The sequence below is a fragment of the Phalaenopsis equestris genome, unplaced genomic scaffold, assembly GCF_001263595.1.
Source record: "Phalaenopsis equestris unplaced genomic scaffold, ASM126359v1 Scaffold234974, whole genome shotgun sequence".
NCBI lineage: Eukaryota > Viridiplantae > Streptophyta > Magnoliopsida > Asparagales > Orchidaceae > Phalaenopsis > Phalaenopsis equestris.
Window position 1 is genome coordinate 61719 of NW_018252868.1, and position 19740 is coordinate 81458.

A 19740-nucleotide genomic window follows, 5' to 3' on the forward strand; every position below is an offset into this window, starting at 1 on the left:
TGAGAGAGGTGGAGGAGAACTTGAGAATGCATAGAATGGCGGGTTATAAGATTCCAGATAAGGATCTGAGGGAGCAGATTAAGAAAGCTGTGAAGGAGATGTTGGTGCCGGCTTATGAGAGTTTCTTGCAGAGTTGCTCTGCGGCGATGCAGGGACGGGTGGTGGTGACTCCGGAGGCTTTGAAGGAGTTGATTGGGAGGTTGTTTGAATGCGGCGGTGGTGACGATACGGGGCCGTCGCCTGGAGGGGGGAGGTTGAGGAGGGAGAGGCGGAGGGGGTCGATTATTGATGAAGTTTAGAGAAAGACTCGATTCTCATGTTTTTACATATCTAACATTTAAATTTTAATTTTTACAAATATGTCATTAGATACATATCTAATGTATATGAAATAATGTATTTTATTTTTAAAATAATAAAATATTAATATTTTCGATATGATATGAAAGGTTTTAGTAGTATAAACATTAGAAAAGTGAGGTTCTAAGTGGTAGATATGTAAAATCATAGGAAATGGATGGAATGCATATAAATGGTCCTGAATTTAATGTTGATAAAAAGTTTAAAATTTATTGTGAAATTCTTGAGTTTGAATTAAATATTTGTTTTAGAAACTAAATAAACAAATTGAGCAAATGCATTGTTTTAGTTTTTTGTTGATTTAATGAATATTTTGCTTTGTGATTCTTCATTTTTTTTTAACACACTATGTAATAGATATTTTTTTTTTCCCCCAAGAAAACAATTGAATATATGAATAACAATGCAAGAAAAAAATCTTACGTTTGGAGTCCAGACACTCCAGACGAAGGACGTTGCGTCTGGACAACGACTGCGATCCATCAGAAAAAGTTGAGACTCCGGAAGTATTATTTTTTTCCAAGGCAAGGGACTATGAATTATTTGGTAATTATAAGTTACATATTTTATTTGACAAAAAAAATATATATGGTTAGAAAACTAAAAGTCACCAAATTCAAGTTTGAGCCCAAAGATCGGCCCATCCCACCATTAGCATCGACAATTACACATAAGAACCCCTTAAAACATTGCAATTTACAAATCTCACTTGTTTTTTTTATTTTTTATTTATTTTTTAACCAACAAATTGATGCATTTAGATCTATCACAATCAAATCATTAAGAATTTGATAAAACTGAAAAATATGAGTTGAATTTTCATGGAGATACTTAAAAATTGAATTTGAAAAAAGGATGAAAGTGAGTGCAATATTAATATTTTCGATATGATATGAAAGGTTTTAGTAGTATAAACATTAGAAAAGTGAGGTTCTAAGTGGTAGATATGTAAAATCATAGGAAATGGATGGAATGCATATAAATGGTCCTGAATTTAATGTTGATAAAAAGTTTAAAATTTATTGTGAAATTCTTGAGTTTGAATTAAATATTTGTTTTAGAAACTAAATAAACAAATTGAGCAAATGTATTGTTTTAGTTTTTTTGTTGATTTAATGAATATTTTGCTCTGTGATTCTTCATTTTTTTAACGCACTAGATAATAGATATCTTTTTTTTCCCCCCTAAGAAAACAATTGAATATATGAATGACAATGCAAGGAAAAAATATTACGGCTGAAGTCCAGACGAAGGACGTTGCGTCTGGACAACGACTGCGATCCACCAGAAAGAGTCGAGACTCCAGAAGTAATATTTTTTTTCCAATGCAAGGGACTATGAATTATTTGGTAATTATAAGTTACATATTTTATTTGACAAAAATATATATATATAGTTAGAAGACTAAAAAATCACCAAATTCAAGTTTGAGCCTAAAGATCGGGCCCATGCCACCATTAGCATCGACAATTACACATAAGAACCCCTTAAAACATTGCAATTTACAAATCTCACAATTTTTTTTTTTTTTTTTTGAACGAACAAATTGATGCATTTAGATGTACCACAATCAAATCATAAAGAATTCGATAAAAGTGAAAAAATATGAGTTGAAATTTCATGGAGATACTTAAAAATTGAATTTGAAAAAAGGATGAAAGTGAGTGCTAAATTTATGGATAGCAATGTATGGAGGGTCTTTGGTAGCAACTTTGAATAGAATTTAAAGTCCAATTTTGCAGATTTATGAATTTTCAGATATAAGGGCAAAAATTTTATCATCGATTCAGCTTAAATCCGGATTTGCTAAATCCATTGGGAGGGTGGATTGCATAGATTTAAGATTTAACGATTTACTAAATCCTACTTGCGGCCAAACACATATGTGTGCAATTGCGTATTGTTGTATTTATGATTTTTATTTAATGGGTTTATTTTATGTGATTTATTTTTTTTTATTTTTTATTTTTTTGTTTCTTTTTGTGTCCTCTATAAAAAAGTCATAGCGCTTATAAGAAGAGTATGGATATAGAGAAGTGTTAAGTTGCAATGCTAAGCTGTGTTTCTCCTCATCAGATGCTAGTGGAATCTTCCTCCCTGTGGATGTAAGCAAATTGATTTAGGTCGAACCACGTAAATCTTTGTGTTTGATTGTTGGTGTGTGATTTCTCTATTTTTCCACATTATTTTTGCATAACAATTGATATCATAGACTCAGGTACGTGATGAGGTTCGACGTTGACGACAGCAAATCCAGAGGGTGTTCTGCCTTGCCGACAGATTCACGAAGGCTTTGTTCAAGAATCTACTGCTATGAGCAGGACCAGACGTCAGAATGTCCCAAAACTAGTTTGGTTGGGGATCAGATTGCATGATGAAGACATGGAGTCTCTTCAAAATAATGATATTTGGAGATTGATGAAGCTTCCTCTGGGAAGGAAAGTCATTGGGTGCAAATATGTTTATATAAAGAAGGAAGGATCTCACGGAGCTGATGTGCGGTACAAGACAAGATTAGTGGCAAAATGTTTTCTGCAACGAGAATGGATTAATTATGATAAAGTGCTCTCCCAGTGGCCAAATATCCTGCAATTCATGTTCTCTTAGCACTTACACCACAATAAATCTTATCTAGGAAGCTTGATATGAAGACTGCATTCCTTTGATGTGAAGTCTACATTCCTGCACAAAGAATTGCAATAAGAGATCTATATGTTGTAGCCATGTGGATATGAAGCATTAAAAGACTTAGTTTGAAAATTGGACAAGTATTTATATGGGTTCGAAGTAGTCACCACAGCAATGATATAAAAAGAATTTGATTAGTTCATGAGGGGACAAAAGTACACAAGGAACTAGTATGATCATTGTGTATATTTCAGGAAGTTGGCCAGCAGTGAGTTATTTTAATTGCTTATATATGTTCATGATATGTTGTTATCTGTCAGTCAGATTGAGGTTAACAGGATGAAGAATCAACTGTCCAAACATTTTGAAATGAAGGAGTTGGGTGATGCTCGCAGAATTCTTGGCATGAAGATTCTTAGGAACAAGGCACAAGGTTTGGCTTTTGCAAAAAGCTTATGTTCGGAAAGTGTTGAAGAAATTTTAGGTTGATGACTTGAGCAAGGCGGCGAGTCTACTCATCGCATCTCACTTTCAGTTGAGTTTGGATTGGTTTCCTAAAGATAATAAGAAGAGGAAAGATATGCAATCGATTCCTTATGCTAGTTCAATAGGCAATTTGACGTATGTCATGGTTTGCACTAGACCAGACATTGCACAAGCAGTTGGTGTTGTGCGCAGGTTCATGCATGATCCAAGAAGAAGTCATTGACAAACTGTGAAGAGTATTATGAAATATATGAAATGCACAGTTGACATTGGTTTGGTGTTTGAGAGACGATCGTCCAGTGCAGATTTGTGTGTAAACTGAATTGACTTAGACTATGTCGGTGATATGGATAGACAAAGATCTACGACGGACTATTTATTCACATTGGCATGAGGCTGAGTCAGTTAGAGGTCATTTCTTCAATCTATTATTGTTTTGTCTACTACGAAGGCCGAGTACATTACGATCACAGAGGTAATGAAATAATATGAATGAAGGCTATTAAATGACTTGGGAGTTGATCAAGAGTTTCTAACGGTGTTCTGTGATAGTCACAATACAATATTCTTGGTTAGAAATTTAGTTCATTATGCTTGTTCCAAGCACATTGATGTGATGTACCACTTTGTTCGGGGCTTGATTGAAAACGACAATGTTCCATTGAAAAAAATAGATACAAAGGACAATCCAACGGCATGCTCACGAAGGTACTATTAGTCCAAAAGTTCACCTATTGCAGGAATTTTGTGAACTTTTGAGCTCAAGATTGATTACCCAGTTGGGCATTTTGAAGAATTATGCGAGCCTTAATCCATTCGGGAGGGGGATACGTAAGCAACCATCCAGGTGCATCTGATTTGGAGTTGAAGATCAGTCGATCATCTCTCACTTATATGAAGGTAAGAGATGAGCTGGAGATTATTGTAATGACTTTTATTTAATTTGAGTTGTTTCTTTTTTTGATTTTTTTTATATGCTATAAATCTCGTCTATAAAAAAAGACTTGGGGCTAATAAAAGAAGTATGGGTATAAAAAAGTGTTGATCTGTAACTCTAAGCCGTCTTTTATTTCTCCCCATCTGATGCTAGTGGACATAGACGTATTATTTTCACATAACATGCATTACCTAATTTCACGTATTAATTTAACATCGAACCACGTAAATCTTTGTATTTGATTGTTGTTATGTGAATTTCTATGCTTAAGCATTATTTTCGCATAACATGCATTACCTAATTTCCAATTAATTTCTGGTTGATCTGCCCAATTAGCCACCAAAAAGCACTCGAACTGTAATTAATCATAAATAATTTAAAAATTAAAATAAACAATATGAAATCTATAATTTAAAATTTTAATAATATTTTTAGACTTTTAACTTAAAAGCACAGAAGAGCATTCTCTGTTCCATATACATTAAGGAAAAATAAAATAATTGAGACAAAGAATTATATTGTTTATATATATATATAAATTTCATTGGTCTTAAGTAGAAAAAAATAATAAACCACAAATTATTTACCGGATATATTTTTATTGTTACCGTTGGCTGTAGCAATCAGAATTGGTCTGTCAAACAATCTGACAATTTTGGTGTTTCAATTGCAGCTTTTCTCCCCCCAGATGTGCTCACCACCTTAATCTTGAACACGGCCTGCATAAACAAAGTATTCTTACTCTTAATTATTTTTAAAAATAATTGTTATGGCCATCTTGATTTCTTTTAAATCAAAATTTATTTTTAGGAAATCAAATTGTACAAGAAAATATGTGTGTCCTGGAGAAAGGCACGTGTCAAAAGATCCAAGTGAGATCGGAATAATCCAAAATAAGAAAAAACTAATAAAATGATGACAAGTTGACCGACCAACCATAAATCCACCTAAGAGCTAGTTAAATCAAGAGCCAACCAACTCGGATGATTGATCCGCTCAGGAGTGGATCAGGTGAACTCGGTCGACCCTCAAAAGCCGAGTGGCAGACTCGAGCAATGGTTGACTAAAGGAGATCGAACTGCCAAGAAAATATGAAAGGTGCATTTATCATCTCACAATAGTTTTAATTCTCTATAAAAAGAGGATGGGTTGGTAACTATAATTTAAGACCATAATATTTAATTCCTCTCACACTCTCTCTCTCTCTCTTCATTCTCAGAGTCCAACAAACATATTTTATTGCAGATCAAAACTTAAATTAATCAAAACTAAAAACAAAACTAAAAACAAAATGAAGGAGAAAACATACTTTCTTATCAGAACCAAATTGAATTGAGAAAGATGAGCGCAAGCGAGTGGGGAAATTTGGTGGAACTTTGTATCTTCTTCCTTCAGTGCTGCAGTTATAAAAAATTAACATCTTCTCCAAATTTGTATAATGGAAATGAAAATGAAAATGGCTCTGTTTCTTACTCATTGATCCAGGTGCCATGCTGCCTCTGCAAGTTAGTCAAGTAAAAGATGTTATCTTTGCATGTAATACGTGCGTGGGATTTATGCACCTATAAAACAAAAGTTTTTTTAAGGTCAATCACATAATAAATAGTCCCTGAAAAGATCAGAAGTGTAATAAAGAAAATTGCATAAAGAACTTACACAAAACTTTTTATTACATCACCTGAGAAAAAGGTAAATGAATTGATGTTCCCTCCGAGTCATGATGCAAAACACTCCTGCAAAAATCAGTAATTTGCAACACTGAAAACTTCTTCCATGAAGATGAACCAGAAGATAAAATGGGAAAGCAAATTACCCAATGGTATAAAATCTCTTGTCATCTCTGACCAACCGAATAGGCTGTAAATCTTCATTATTTACAGGAAATAGATACCACCTATATAAAAAAAAAAGCAACATTTTTATTTTAACAAAGTGAGAAAAAAATAGATAATAAGTTGAAAAAGAATATTTTTTATTATTTGTAAAGGAAAACATACTCTCCACCAAGAGCTCGTTCTAGGGCATCATCATCTTCAAACCACTTCTGTAATTGGTCGCTTGCCTTAATGATGCAGTAGAACTCGGGATTAGGGGTTTTTAATGCAATTAACATTATTGGTTAATATGATTTCATGCAGAAGGAAATTACAGATTCAATGATCACTAACATGAGGGAGTTTCAACTACAGATTTGATAGCAAATGAAAGAATTAATTTCCATAGTACTCTTAGATCAGAATGTCAATTCTTCAGGCATTTACATACATAACACTTAATTCCTATGTATTTACATATCAAGCACTGAAACTTTACTTTTTTACATTTATACCACCCAAATCTTTCATATACATAAAAACTACAACCATTTTAACCATCTTTTCATGCATAGGTAAGGTGATAAGCATGTAAAAATCGAAATTTAGGAGTTAGATATGTAAATACATGGAAATTGAGTGGTATGCATGGAAATCTTCCCAATTGTTTTCATGTTAAACAGACTGATGTACACATATCACACACACACACACACAAACACACATATAAAAAATTTTAATATGATATATTCTTGTTTATAATACTTCTTATGCATTCCCTCATGATGAAATCATCCTTAAATGGACCTGTCTAACCTTATAACTTACAAATTAACTGCTAAAATTTATACATGGAAACTTGTTATGGTAAAAATGCAATTAGCGCGTTTACTGAAAGTTATAAGTGTTTTGAATCAAAGAAAGTAACCCAGTTTCTTAACAATGATTTTTATCTCTGAATTATCAGCAAGTACCTTGTCGGACAGGCGACAGTTCGGTGATCTTCCTTCAAGCTTTGAGCTGTAGAAGAAGGTAAATTTTATGAATTCTATGTTCCGCTGAGGTATGATTGTCAATTTCTAGTTATAATAAAATCAAATTTATAGAAAAGACTATGACACACCGGAATATACGAAACCACCATAATATCTAATATTAATATTATTTTTATATTATATCAAATCCTAAAATAATCCTCTGTATTGCTAGTTTAATCTCAGAGTATCACATTTCTCTAATTGATACAAATTTCATCTCATTTTAATCTCTCAACTCTATAAAATTAATCTAAATTAAGTCCTTGAGGGAAAATATTGGGTGAATTTTGTATAGTTGAAAGACTAAATAGAATAAATATAATACTCTGGGACTAGATTGGTCACATGCATATAGTTGATGGACTAGTAGGGAGTTTCACAACCATAAACCTATATTAAAGAGAGGTGGTTTTTGCAACTTAATGTTATGACATCCAAGCCATAAAAAAATAAAATTAGTCCCCATACTTCATTAATATGAGCTGCAATAGTCCTACAACGAGGTTTGGGGACTAATTTGTTAAATTTATAGACTCTGAACCAAAATGACTCCCTGCAAAGAGTCAAGCAATCATTTTGGCATTTTTCTCCATAAAATAAAAATAACTTGCATATGACGAACCTGCTGCCACCTAGGACCCAGCTCAACATTAAAGGCATCACATAGTTGATGACAAGTCTGCCACCAATTCTCCCAGGATGTGGTATTTTAAACTTTGTCAAAAACTGTCATGGTATCATATCATTCATCCAAAGAACTAGTTAAGAGATTTTGAAATGTAGCCCAAAGCATGATTATAAGTTAAGGTGATGATAAATCGACATCATACCGAAAAGGGTCCGATCCCTACACCCAAATAAGGCCTGTAAGTAGAAGCCATATTAGCAGCCATTCTTGCCAATCCATATATTACGGCCACACGAAGTCTTCTTTCTTTCTCATATCTGAGAAATCACATCTACAAATGCCACTGATTCTACTAAAAGAATGCAAAACAGATACTCAAATGTCGAGTTAAAGAGAAAGCAAAGGCATTTTATTTTAAAATTTCACATTTGGTATTTGGTTCTAAATGTAATTATAAGGCATTTGGATTTACTAAGGAAATGTGAATAAATGCAATTTTTCCATTAAAAAGAATGTAAGATGGATGAAACAAAATCAATCATAAGTCTACCACACTAAAAAATAGAAAGAGTTTGAATTTTAAGCTTCTTCATAAATTCTTTATTGTTTCATAAATTGCAAGTCTTCGGGGCTTTTTGGTAACTGCTTAAGCTGCTTTAGTAAATCTTATAAATCTGGATTTACTAAATCCTACCAACAGCAGGATTTAGTAAATCCAAAATTTAAGGCAAAATTGAGAAGAAAGCTAAGAAGAAACTGAATTTATGAAATCCAAAAATTAGAAGTACCATTTTTGCTGTCTGACAAAATTTAAGCTAAATCTCACTTGTATCCGTTACCAGACGGTGTAAGATTGCCCAACTTTGTAATACCGTTAGAAGATGAAGAAACTTACCGTTCTAGGGAAGCTTTTATGTTCATGGGTTTTTTGCTCTTAATGCTTTCTTTCCAAGCTTTCTCAAGTTCAAGCGCAAGCTGATAGCTATCCTAAAAGGGTAACAAAAAGTTCAGCTAAATTGAACCTACATATAAACAAAGGGCAGTTCTTAAATTAAGATATTTCATATGAACTCCAAAGAAAAAAATAAAAGTATGAATCATACCTCAATAGCCATACAGCCACCCTGACCCAAGTTTGGCTGCATGGCATGAACCGAATCCCCAAGCAATGTTGCGCGCCCTTTTCCCCACGTAAAAATTGGGACACGATCATAAATATCACGTCGGACAATAGCTTCTTCGTCCGTCGCAATTAGTAAATCAATCACATTATCACACCACCCATTAAATATCTTGAGCAATGTTTCCTTTTTACCTAATAGGATGATCGTACATGATAAATTAGCATTCAAAGATTACAAGAAAGTGAACTCAATGGCCAATTTTACTTTGCTTTTGTTGATGAATTGTCTTTTAGGTACTTGGATATATTTAGCTCCAAAATAAATAAAAAAATGCATAATACTTTCAATGGCAAATTATACTTTGCTTCAAATAAAATGATTGGTTACCGTTTCAAAAACGTAGGCCCCATTTGAGATCACTTTTGTTTTTTTTTCTATTTATTATTATTATTATTATTATTATTATTATAACTATTATTATTTTTTTTAGTTTTAAATTGAATGAAAGCATGTTTGGTTGTGGTAGTTACCTTTAAAAACACTCAAAATATTTTTGAGGTGTTTTGCGTGTTTTTAAAAATAAAATGATTTGTTTTTAAAAACAAAAATAAAAACATATAAAAGTCATACTAACCAAATATGTTTTCAAAAGCAATACTAAAAATAGAAAAAACAAAAGCCACACCAACCTATTAGGAGTGAACTACTTTTTCGGATGATATAAAGTCATCTACAAGCTTGTTATTATGGACGGGTGCATCAAGAGGTGATGAAATCACAACGTTGGAAGAAAAATATATCAATTTCATTTAAAAGATTGATTGCATACATTTATATTAAATAAACAACATAGTTCTCTAGTTTACTACTATTATTATGATATGTTACAAAATCATGTATATTAATAGTGCAATAAAAAATTAACATTAGATAATAAAAAAGATTGTTAATTTGGAGCATAAAAATGTATTAATTAATGCGTACATATGTGTATTTTATAGTTTCAACTTCAACATAACAAAGTTCATAGGATTTAAAAATTGGTAACTTACAAGTTACAACTAAATTATTTTATACATTTTTTAAGTCCTTTATAATTATAACATATCAAATAGCTTAAAGCTTATGCAAATTAGAGGTGCAAACTTCACACATGAACTAAGAGGCAGCTTGGTATAACCTTTTTTGGTCTTATTTCTATTTTTTGTTTTCAAATTTTTTAGTATTATATAAGTGTTTTTTATTATTTAATAAATAATAATAATTTATTTTTAAAAACAGTCAAAACAACTTTTACATGTTTGCTTTATTTACAAAGCAATCCCAGCTGCCTAACCTTGCACACCAGTCTGTCCAGCCACGCAACAATCACTAGCCACTCCAACTCCCATCACCATGTGAAACGTGTTGTCTATCTTTGCCTACTTCTATTTTTAAGAAATGGTTTGTTGGAATGACTAGCAACTGGTGATCCATAATTCCTCAATTTTTCTTAGCATAAGAGCATAATAAACTTCATATTATTATTCTCTTTTGCATGAGAGCATGCTACACATCATATTAGTTTCCCTTAAGAATGGCTAACCTTAAATCATATTAGTTTCCCTTAACAATGACAGGTTTTAAACTGCCTTATATAGATCAATCTCGAAAGCTTTAATTCCGTTCAAAGACCCCCCATTAAATAAACATATTTTAATTCAAATCAAAACATAAACAAAACAAAATAAAAATAAAACAAAAATGATCCCTAATGGCTCCCTAGTAACTAAAGATTAAATCAAAAAAATAAAAATAAAAAAGCGTAAGAAAATAGAAAAAGAAAATCATTAGAGGGGTAATACCATTTGGGACATCAGAGCCACCAGGTGGTTCATTATGGAATGCATACCATTGCATTTTTCCAGCACCAACATCTAAAGAAACAAAATATTGCTTGTGACCAAGAAAAACACGGTACCTTCAAACAAAAACAAAATTAAATATAAAAATAAAAATAAAAAAAATATCCCTCAACCATTAGACAACATTGTAAGCAAAAAAAATGTAATAAAAATTTCATACACTATATAATAATTAATGCTCTCTTCAATTACTCTCCACTTATTGAAGAACCAAAAATAGCAACAAATTTCTAAGAATTACATACAAATAAAAGAAAAAAAGCTCCAAGTGGGAATTATACCCAACAGTGTCTATATCAGGGGGTACAAAATCTGCAATTCCAGTATAGCAAGTATATCCAGAGTACGATGCCTCGTTGTAGCCAAATAAGATCTCCCTCACCTGCTTGCATAGTGTATATAAATGTAAAAAAGAAAAGTTTAGGAGTTAGATATGTAAATACATAAGAATTGGTGGTATGTCTTAGTACCTTTGACCAAATACCATCTGCTCCAACAAGAAGATCACCTTCATACTGCTGACCATTTTCAAGAATCACAGTAACCTACGCTTGAAGGTCATAACATATTAGGCCTTCTAATAACGTACAAACAACATCATAAACATGACCACATCATTCCCCATGCAACCTCTCCACTAACATTGTACTTTGTAAATGTTGAAATTCAAAATAACAACATACAAATAAAAAAAGAGACCAACGAATGGAAGCCCTTCTAACCTTGTTTCCATGGTCGACAAAATCTACAATTTTACTATCATTTAAAATATCGTCATCACCAACAGCACGGGCTAATATTTGCTGCAACGACATACGATTTATGATCCTCGTAACAGGAAGGCCGCGTTCAACGGCTGGAGTGAAAGTATCAAACTTGATATACCTGAATACCAGCGGGGTGCTAGGTTCTTTATGTGAATAACAAAATATTTACCAAATAGCAACTTTTAAAGAAAAATGCATGGTATATACGAAACGTGATAGAAGTGCAAATGAAATGTTTCCTAGGCTTTTTGAGTTGTTAACAGTAATGACCAATATTGTTTTTTGCACAAGCTTAGAGCTTAAAGATGAACCAAGTTATTTTACACTACATTGGCGTAAACTAAGATAACATTTTTATTGAAAAAAAAAATTTATGAAACCAATCTAATGTAGAAGCAGTTAGATTTGCATGGAGCACCAACATTTTCAGTTGTTTGAACATGGTCCTTCATTGGATATGTTGAGAAATTAGGGTGAAGAAACACAGGAATCGACACAAATCCAGAAGAGAACACAGAATTTAGCGAGGTTCGGCAAAGATGCCTACATCCTCGAGAGCAGAGCGGCGAATTCCTTTCAAAATTCAGAAAAAAATACATAATACAAGATTCAGCTCACATAGGGTTACAGACACGACATATATATATAACTCTATAGTACAATATGAATTACTTAAATTACCCTGTACCAAACCGCGGGGTGTTGCCCCGCAATCCCAACCCAAATAATTAAACTCCCCCGATTGGACAGATCTTTTCGCTCTACTCTGCTCGTGGGCTCCACTCCGCTCCATCATCTATCTCATTTATGGTATATGAGTCATCCCTAAAAAATCTCCACATTGACGAAAATCCAGCCCCTTAGGAGAAATACATATACCGAAAAAATCTCCACCTTGGCGAATATCCACCCCTTAGGAATCTCCATCTCGGCGAATATTCAGCCCCTTGAGAGAAATACATATGTCTAACAAATCTCCACCCTCGCGAATATTCAACCCCTTAGGAGAAAATATATCATGGAGTTTCTTATGCACCAGTGCAGGTTGGGTCACACATCCTTTTAAATAATCACTTAATTAAGATTCTCTTAATTAAGTTTCCCAGAAAAAAGAATTTCACTTAATTAACTTTTCTTTAATTAAATTTTCTTAGAAATCTTTTTTCTTAAACTTCCAAGAAAAGCTCCACCTCCGGTTTCCAGAAAAGCTCATTTTTCCTTCCGGAAAAGCTTTGCTTTCCGTCTTAGAAAAACTCTGTTTCCTCCTTCCTTCCATAAAAGCTCCGCCTCCGCTTTCCTTCAAGAAAGAGATCTTTCCTTTCCCGAGTGCAGCAGTAGATTCAATTTCCTTGTCTTTCTTGTGTCCTGGAAAATCTTCGGAATTTCTCCGCCTTAAATTTTCTTTTCCGCTGACTTTCCTTTTCTGTATCCGCACTTCCAATTTTGCTTCCCGCCGCTACCTTTGCCGCTCGAACACCTCTGTCTTTCGCACCAAATCGCTGCCTTACCCATCGGTTCCTGAGACTGTGCCTCGCCGATCGCGAAGTCTTGCTCGCCGACGATCTCGCGACTTCTCCCGTCGTGACCCTTCTCTGCGTGAACTACTGTATCGCGATCTTCCGCACGACTAAAGTGTCGTGAATCCTCAAGCCTGAAATCCTTCCCTAGCCGTCAATCATCTCTGCCAAAATCTTCTTTATTCCTGTGCCGCCCAAATTTTTCTTCCCTGTTCTAAAACTTCTCTCTGATACCACTTGTTAAGAAATTATGGCGAAAAAAATAAGAATTGACACAAATCCAGAAAAACACAGAGATTTACGAGGTTCGGCAAAGATGCCTACATCCTCGGAGCAGAGCGGCGACTTACTTTTCAATATTCAAAAAAGAATGCAGAATACAATATTCAGAATCTCAGGGACTCAAAGACTCACCTATGGTTACAAACAGGACATATATATAACCCTGTAGTACAATATGTAATTACTTAAATTATCCGTGCACCAAATCGTATGGTGTTGCCCCTGCACCCCCAACCCACATAATAAAACTTTGCCAATTGGACAGATCCTTCCGCTCCACTCCGCTCGTCGACTCCGCTCCGCTCCAGCATCTGTCTCATTTATGGTATATGAGTCATACCTAACAAATCTCCAGTTTGACGAATATCCAGCCCCTTAGGAGAAATACATATACCCAACAAATCTCTACATTGACGAATATTCAGCCCCTTAGGAGAAATACATATGCCTAATAAGTCTCCACCTTGACGAATATCAAGCCCCTCATTAGAAAATATATCATGGAGTTTCTTATGCACCAGTGCCGATTGGGCCATCACGCTTCCGTTGCGCCCTTGCTCCCCCCAACCCACTAACTTTCAAGAGACACTCAATTGGGCCATCACGCTTCCGTTGCGCCCTCGCTCCCCCCAACCCACTAACTTTCAAGAGACACTCATCTTAAATTCCAAAAGACATCTTTTCTTCCAAGAGACTCCAAATTTTGGTATTATGAGTCATACCTAAAAAATCTCCAACTTGGCGAATATCCAGCTGCTTAAGAAAAATACATATGTCTAATAAACCTCCACCTTGGCAAATATCCAGCCCCTTTGAAGAAAATACATCATTGAGTTTCTTATGCACCTACGTGGGTTGGGCCATAAATCCTTTTAAATAATTCCTTAATTAATTTTCCCAGAAAAACAACAAAATTTTTTCAAAAAAAGATTGAAGTATTCTCTTAATTAAGGAAAAGTCTTTCCCTTAATTAAGTTTCACAGAAAAGCAACAGAATCTTTCCGACAAAAGGATTAAAACATTCTCTTAATTAAATTTTCTTAATTAAGTATTTTTTTAATTAAGTTTTCTTTAATTAAACTTTTCCAGAAGTCTTTTTCCTTAAACTTTCAAGAAAAACTCTCATTTACTTCCCGAAAAGCTCAGCCTCTGCTTTCATGACAAACTCATAGAAAAGCTCCGCCTCCTTTTTTTTCTTCTCAGAAAAGCTCTGTCTGAAAAGATATAAGCTCAAGAACTTTGCTAAATATGCACATGGCACTGCAATGACCAGAAACAGTAAACAAGAGGGATATGAAGGGAATTATACCAGGTACCAGAAATGCCGTCCACAATACCATTTATCCTATCTCCAGTTATATATCCTGTCTGCATAATTTCATCGGCGATCTGCAAGTCGATAGCCTCGAGCGCTGCAAGTGCGTTGCTCTGAATCTGAATCGGCCCCCTATACTGTCCCTCCCCTCTAATCGCGCTCATGTCCTTCTCGAACACCAACACATCAAAACCCTTCCTTTTCGCCGCCAGTGCAAACACCAACCCGCCTGTCCCGCCGCCGGCGATGAGAATACGAAGCTTATTTCGCTTCGCATCCAACACAGGCTGATCAGACTCCACCCGATCCAGAGTGCCGGTAGCTAAGGCAACAGTGCCCCTATCTTTCCACCTCTGCTTCCCACAGCCGTAAAAATGATTCCTTTCGAGGGGAACTGGTGAAGAGTCGTCAGAGAGGATGACAGGAGGAAGAAATGAGAAGTGGGTTCTGTGCAAGAAAGTAGGAGAAGGTAGGAGGGTGGCGCGGACGAGCGCCATGAACGACGATGGCTTGAGAAATCTAAGTAACTTATACTATTAGCAGAGGCAGTGGCCAGTGGAGTGCCCGGGGAACTGAAGTCTCCAAAAGACCAAGTTTTGCTCGCACATATCGCTGTTTTCTTCAGCTGCTTTCTTCAACCACAGACCTATTTCTACATTTTCTTTTTTTTTTCTGGTGGCCGACATCCCTCATGGGAGTGGTGGGGAAGCCAGAGCAAGCAGTTTTTTAGCGGGGATAACATGGCGGCCGAGTTGAAGGTGGACGTATTGACAGGAGATCGGGATAGATCTTTAAGCCAAATTTGTGGGTGGATTTCAAGTCTTTTTGATGATGCTTTACTTTATCCGCGCCAGGGCATCAAGACAAAGCCCGGGCATCTGTCAAATTGTCAAAATACACCCATATCACAAATAAATTTATTTAATAGTTCATATTTTATATTATAATGTGTTAAGATTTTTTAAAGGGCTTTAAAATGAAATTTAGTCTTAATATGAAATAATTTTTTTATGATGTAAAACAACCAAATTTCTTGTTTTCATTGCATCTGAAATTGACAATAAATATTTTTAATGCACATCTCCACCATGCTCTCTCATCGCAAATCTTAGTTATCATTGCCATCATAATTCTCCACCTCTACATGTTAATGAATTAAGAATATATTATAATTAAAAAAATTAAGGGCTTTTTTATATATGGAGGTCTCCAAACTATAGCTATTACATATAGAGGCCCCAAAATATTTAATTTACACTTGAAAGACTCTGTTATAGTGTTATAGGTCCAATCTCTCCTCGTTGTCTCCCCCCTACGGCTCTGCCGCCTCCTATCACTGATTATGCCAATTTATGAACCGCTAGACACTTACGATGATGTCTTCCCGACAATAAATCTTTGATATGTTCGATATAGTGTGGACTATAATATAACATTTCCTTGGTTCTTACTCTTTATGTAGCCTTATGAGTGCAAGGACACCTGATGAGGCACATGAACATAAATAGAAAGGGGGTAGATATCTTTATTTTCACATCCTCTACTCATCTCACAAGATCTCTTTTAGGCTGTTAAATTCATGAAATATGTAGGACCGAATATCCAAAAGGTTTTAACACAAACTAAACTAAAATAAATATAGCATATCTCAACTTATAAATTAAACCAAATCAATAAAATGAACTCAGTTTGATTTGATTTTGGTCTTGACCAAACTATCAGATTAAATAACCCGATAAACAACATCTCAATCGTGAACTTGAATAGAATGGTGGTAGAATTGAATGAGAAAAGTTCTAATTTTTTAAGATTTCGGTGAAAATATTATTTATTAACAAGATTTTGAAAAAAAAATAATTGCAAAATAATAATTTAACTTTTTTTATTTGAAAGAGTAATAATATAATGTTTAAACTATTAAATTTACAAGGACTAAGATTTATTTGAATGAGCTCTTAAATTCAAATGCAAAAATCTATATTTATGTATGCAAAGAAAGAAACAAATTTTTCCACTTGAACATAATTAAGAAATATAATCAAATTAAAATATGAATCAAGAATGTATTATTGTACATTAAAAAAAAGCAAATATAAGTAAATTGTACATTAAAGAAATTAAAAGGCATCCGATGGGCAATTTTGTCATTGCTCTTTTGGAGATTTTTATGTGTGGTGTCAGAGATTCCGAACTCTCCACCTACTCTACGTCAAGAGACCCACAAGGCAACTCCGCTAGAAAGGTTTCTTGTTGGGGTTCCTAAAATAGAATTTATATAATAATGTAGCGGTGTTATTTACCCCTACTTTTTATTTATTAGCATATTTAACTACTAAACTTTACTATCTTTTTTTTTTTTTTACGCATTTACGGTGACTAAATCTTTCAAGACGAACCTAATGATATCGAGAGTGATCTAATTTGAATCCGAATAAGCCTAAATCAAACACTTGAAGCGTTATAAGAAAATTTGATGAATCAATTTAAGGGTCAAACAATCTTAAATTTTGGCATGTTTATATTCAAGTTAAGCATCTCGATGAGAAAAATCTAACAAGCCTAAGGTCATTCAATTTCGATGCCCTTAAAAAATTAAGAATCTAGGCTCTGTTGTAGGGCTTCGCGGCACTCCACCGCTAATCTCCGCTCTTTGAGAGCGCCGCAGGGAAACTTCGCGGCCACCACACTAGGAATTTTTTCTAAAAGCCGGCCGCGGGATCGACCCCGTGGCCGGCGTCCTGCGATTCTATTTTTACCCGGTTGCCCTTCGATCTTTCGGTAGTTCGGGTTGTTACGCGAAATCAGGCTCCGCTCCTTCCCCCTCCTTCTCTCGGGTCGTTCGTTCATTGGTCATCTTCTCCGACAGTTCGGCTCATTCGTCCGTCTTCTTTGACAGTTCGGCCTGTTCGATCTTCTTCCTTTATCTACCCGTCGAAACGAAGCCCTGTCCATCGGTCTCCTTGCTCTTCCATCCTCTCCCTCAAAGCTCTTCTATCCTCTCCCTCAAAGCTGCGCAGCCCGTCGAAAGGTCGTTGTGACCTCTGTGGATCGAGCGTTTCATGTCGGAAAAGGTAAGGCTGCTTGACTGTTATTCATTTCAGTCTTTCGTTGAATCCGTGATCTCCGATGACGACATTTGCTTACAGAAATTGCAACCGATCTCTTTGGTTAGTGGACACCTTCGATCGTGGAGATTGAAGAATATAGCGTTAGCCTCTGCAGCGAAAACAGTGCGCCTCCCGAGCTCTTTACATTTGCTTCTTCTTTCTCTGCCTTTTTTTTTGCCTCTTTGGTCTGATCTATCCCGTTTCTTTTCTCTGCCTCTTTTTTTTTTTTAAGTTAGTTAAAACTTTTCTTTTGTAGGCAACTTATAACTTGTTTGAATGTGAGGCACGTGGAGACAACTAAATTTGTAGCATCTTGTCATTTTGTGCTTGATGTTAAAATAGAAAACATGTTGCCAAGATTGATTTTTATTGTATTTCATTATAGGAATTTGAGGCTGTGTTGTCTTGGAAAAACACTAGTGAATCAGAATTTACTTACTACTCATTGGCCTCGAACATTATTTTTTATTTCACTGTTAATTGCTTGGAACTTTCTTTTAATTTAGGTCTATTAGTTGTGGAGGAGAATAGGAGCATATTGGCAGAGTGAGAAACTTTGATTCTTTTTATTGGTCTCTTGTAGTTCTGCTTTCTGAGCAAACTCTATTTGATGGTGTTTCGATGTTGGACGTTTATTGAAAGCCAAAGTATCGGTTTGTTTTGGAATACAAAAACTCCTGAGATTTGTTGTTAAATTTGATGAACTATGAGATTCAAGTGCATCAAGCGCTAAAATTTAATGGAATGTCCAAGCTGTTTGGAATGTTCGATATAAACTGTGTGATGAAAATTATCTTTCTTGCTTGGATTTTTATATTTTTCTTTGAGCATTAAGTTCAGCAAACACATTCTATCATATTGTAAAATCATGATTTTTATTCTTTGTTAATTTTCTTAGATGGCCAGAAGCTGTTTTGTAACATGTGACAGATAAAGCTAATTTCATGGTGATTCTTAGTGCTCTTTATTAGCTATGTCTTTATGATCGTGATTGGTTTTGTCATTAATCAATTTTAATCAATTTGTTTATTGTTTACTATTATACATCCTTTGTGATAGTGTTTTTGTCATTAATCAATTTGTTAATTTTTTTTTACACAAGTTTTTTTTGTTATGTTACAATAGTTTATTTTATTTTAGCAATACAATGACTAGAATTATCAAAGATATCGGTACACCGGCAATATGAGAAAAAATAATAATATTATTATTTTGTGACCTCTGGCTTAAGGAGATTAAACTTGGAAATAGACCCGTAACCTATTTTAATAAGAAAGAATGTCAACATATTATCGAAAATTTCAAAAAAAGTACGGGCAAGGTGTATGACAAGTTGCAAATGAAGAACAAGTGGGATCAACCCAAGAAGGATTGGAAAATTTGAAAGGAATTGTAACGAGGATCAACGAGTTTGGGTTGGGATCCAATGAAACGAACAACTGATGCTTCGGATAAGTGACGGGCTGAAAGACTTACGGTGAGCAATGTATCATTCATATAATTTTAATTATTTTATTTTTTAGGACTCATTGGGTTTCTCTCCCGGCCGGACCCTGACGAAGCTCTGCTAAGGGAATCGCTTGCCAGAGCGCTGGACGCCTTGCGAGCCAATGTGGAGATGAAGCGTGGGAGGTATGGTAAATACATAAATTTGTCTGATTTATGTAAATGCCCCTTAATCGAAATGTTTTTGTATAACAGGTCCAGGGACAGAGTGGCGGAGCAACTCTTCGCGATGAACTCATGCTGGTACATGTACATGAGGACACGTGGTTCGGAGCTAGCTCGGCTGGTGGGCTAGGAGGAGATGAGAGAAAAGTACAGAGCGGCGGCG

At 34.8% G+C, this 19740-nt stretch overlaps 1 protein-coding gene and 1 long non-coding RNA gene across 3 annotated transcripts; one reads left to right on the plus strand and one right to left on the minus strand.

The window, feature by feature from the left end:
• Positions 1 to 4951: 4951 nt before the first annotated feature.
• On the minus strand, positions 4952 to 15656 carry LOC110039065 (zeaxanthin epoxidase, chloroplastic-like). 2 transcript variants are annotated; one of them, XM_020744011.1, is made up of 16 exons: positions 14794 to 15635; positions 11641 to 11803; positions 11389 to 11463; positions 11200 to 11300; positions 10859 to 10974; positions 8994 to 9205; positions 8786 to 8877; positions 8093 to 8207; positions 7885 to 7988; positions 7200 to 7245; positions 6409 to 6473; positions 6225 to 6305; positions 6090 to 6144; positions 5885 to 5973; positions 5721 to 5808; positions 4952 to 5130 (listed from the first exon to the last, which is right to left on the minus strand). In XM_020744011.1, exons 1-16 carry the CDS (start codon positions 15294 to 15296, stop codon positions 5035 to 5037), a joined length of 2001 nt encoding a protein of 666 aa, XP_020599670.1. In that variant the 5' UTR covers positions 15297 to 15635; the 3' UTR covers positions 4952 to 5034. The 2 variants fall into 2 exon arrangements, with proteins under 2 accessions (XP_020599670.1, XP_020599671.1); XM_020744012.1 differs by lacking the exons at positions 4952 to 5130; positions 5721 to 5808 and having other exon boundaries at positions 5892 to 5973; positions 6068 to 6144; positions 14794 to 15656.
• Positions 15657 to 17374: 1718 nt separating this feature from the next.
• LOC110039064 lies at positions 17375 to 19734 on the plus strand. Its single transcript, XR_002295485.1, has 4 exons — positions 17375 to 17870; positions 17946 to 18029; positions 19430 to 19538; positions 19608 to 19734. It is a non-coding gene; the product is annotated as an uncharacterized LOC110039064 (long non-coding RNA).
• Positions 19735 to 19740: the final 6 nt, after the last annotated feature.

What these genes read in the sequence shown, in the direction of transcription:
- LOC110039065 (XM_020744011.1), bottom strand. Translation starts at nt 15,296, where the DNA reads ATGGCGCTCGTCCGCGCCACCCTCCTACCTTCTCCTACTTTCTTGCAC. An exon ending in TTGTCGACCATGGAAACAAG is followed by an intron (nt 11,464 to 11,640) that starts GTTAGAAGGGCT and finishes CTTCAAGCGTAG; the next exon opens with GTTACTGTGATTCTTGAAAA. An exon ending in TGGGTCCTAGGTGGCAGCAG is followed by an intron (nt 7,246 to 7,884) that starts GTTCGTCATATG and finishes CTTCTTCTACAG; the next exon opens with CTCAAAGCTTGAAGGAAGAT.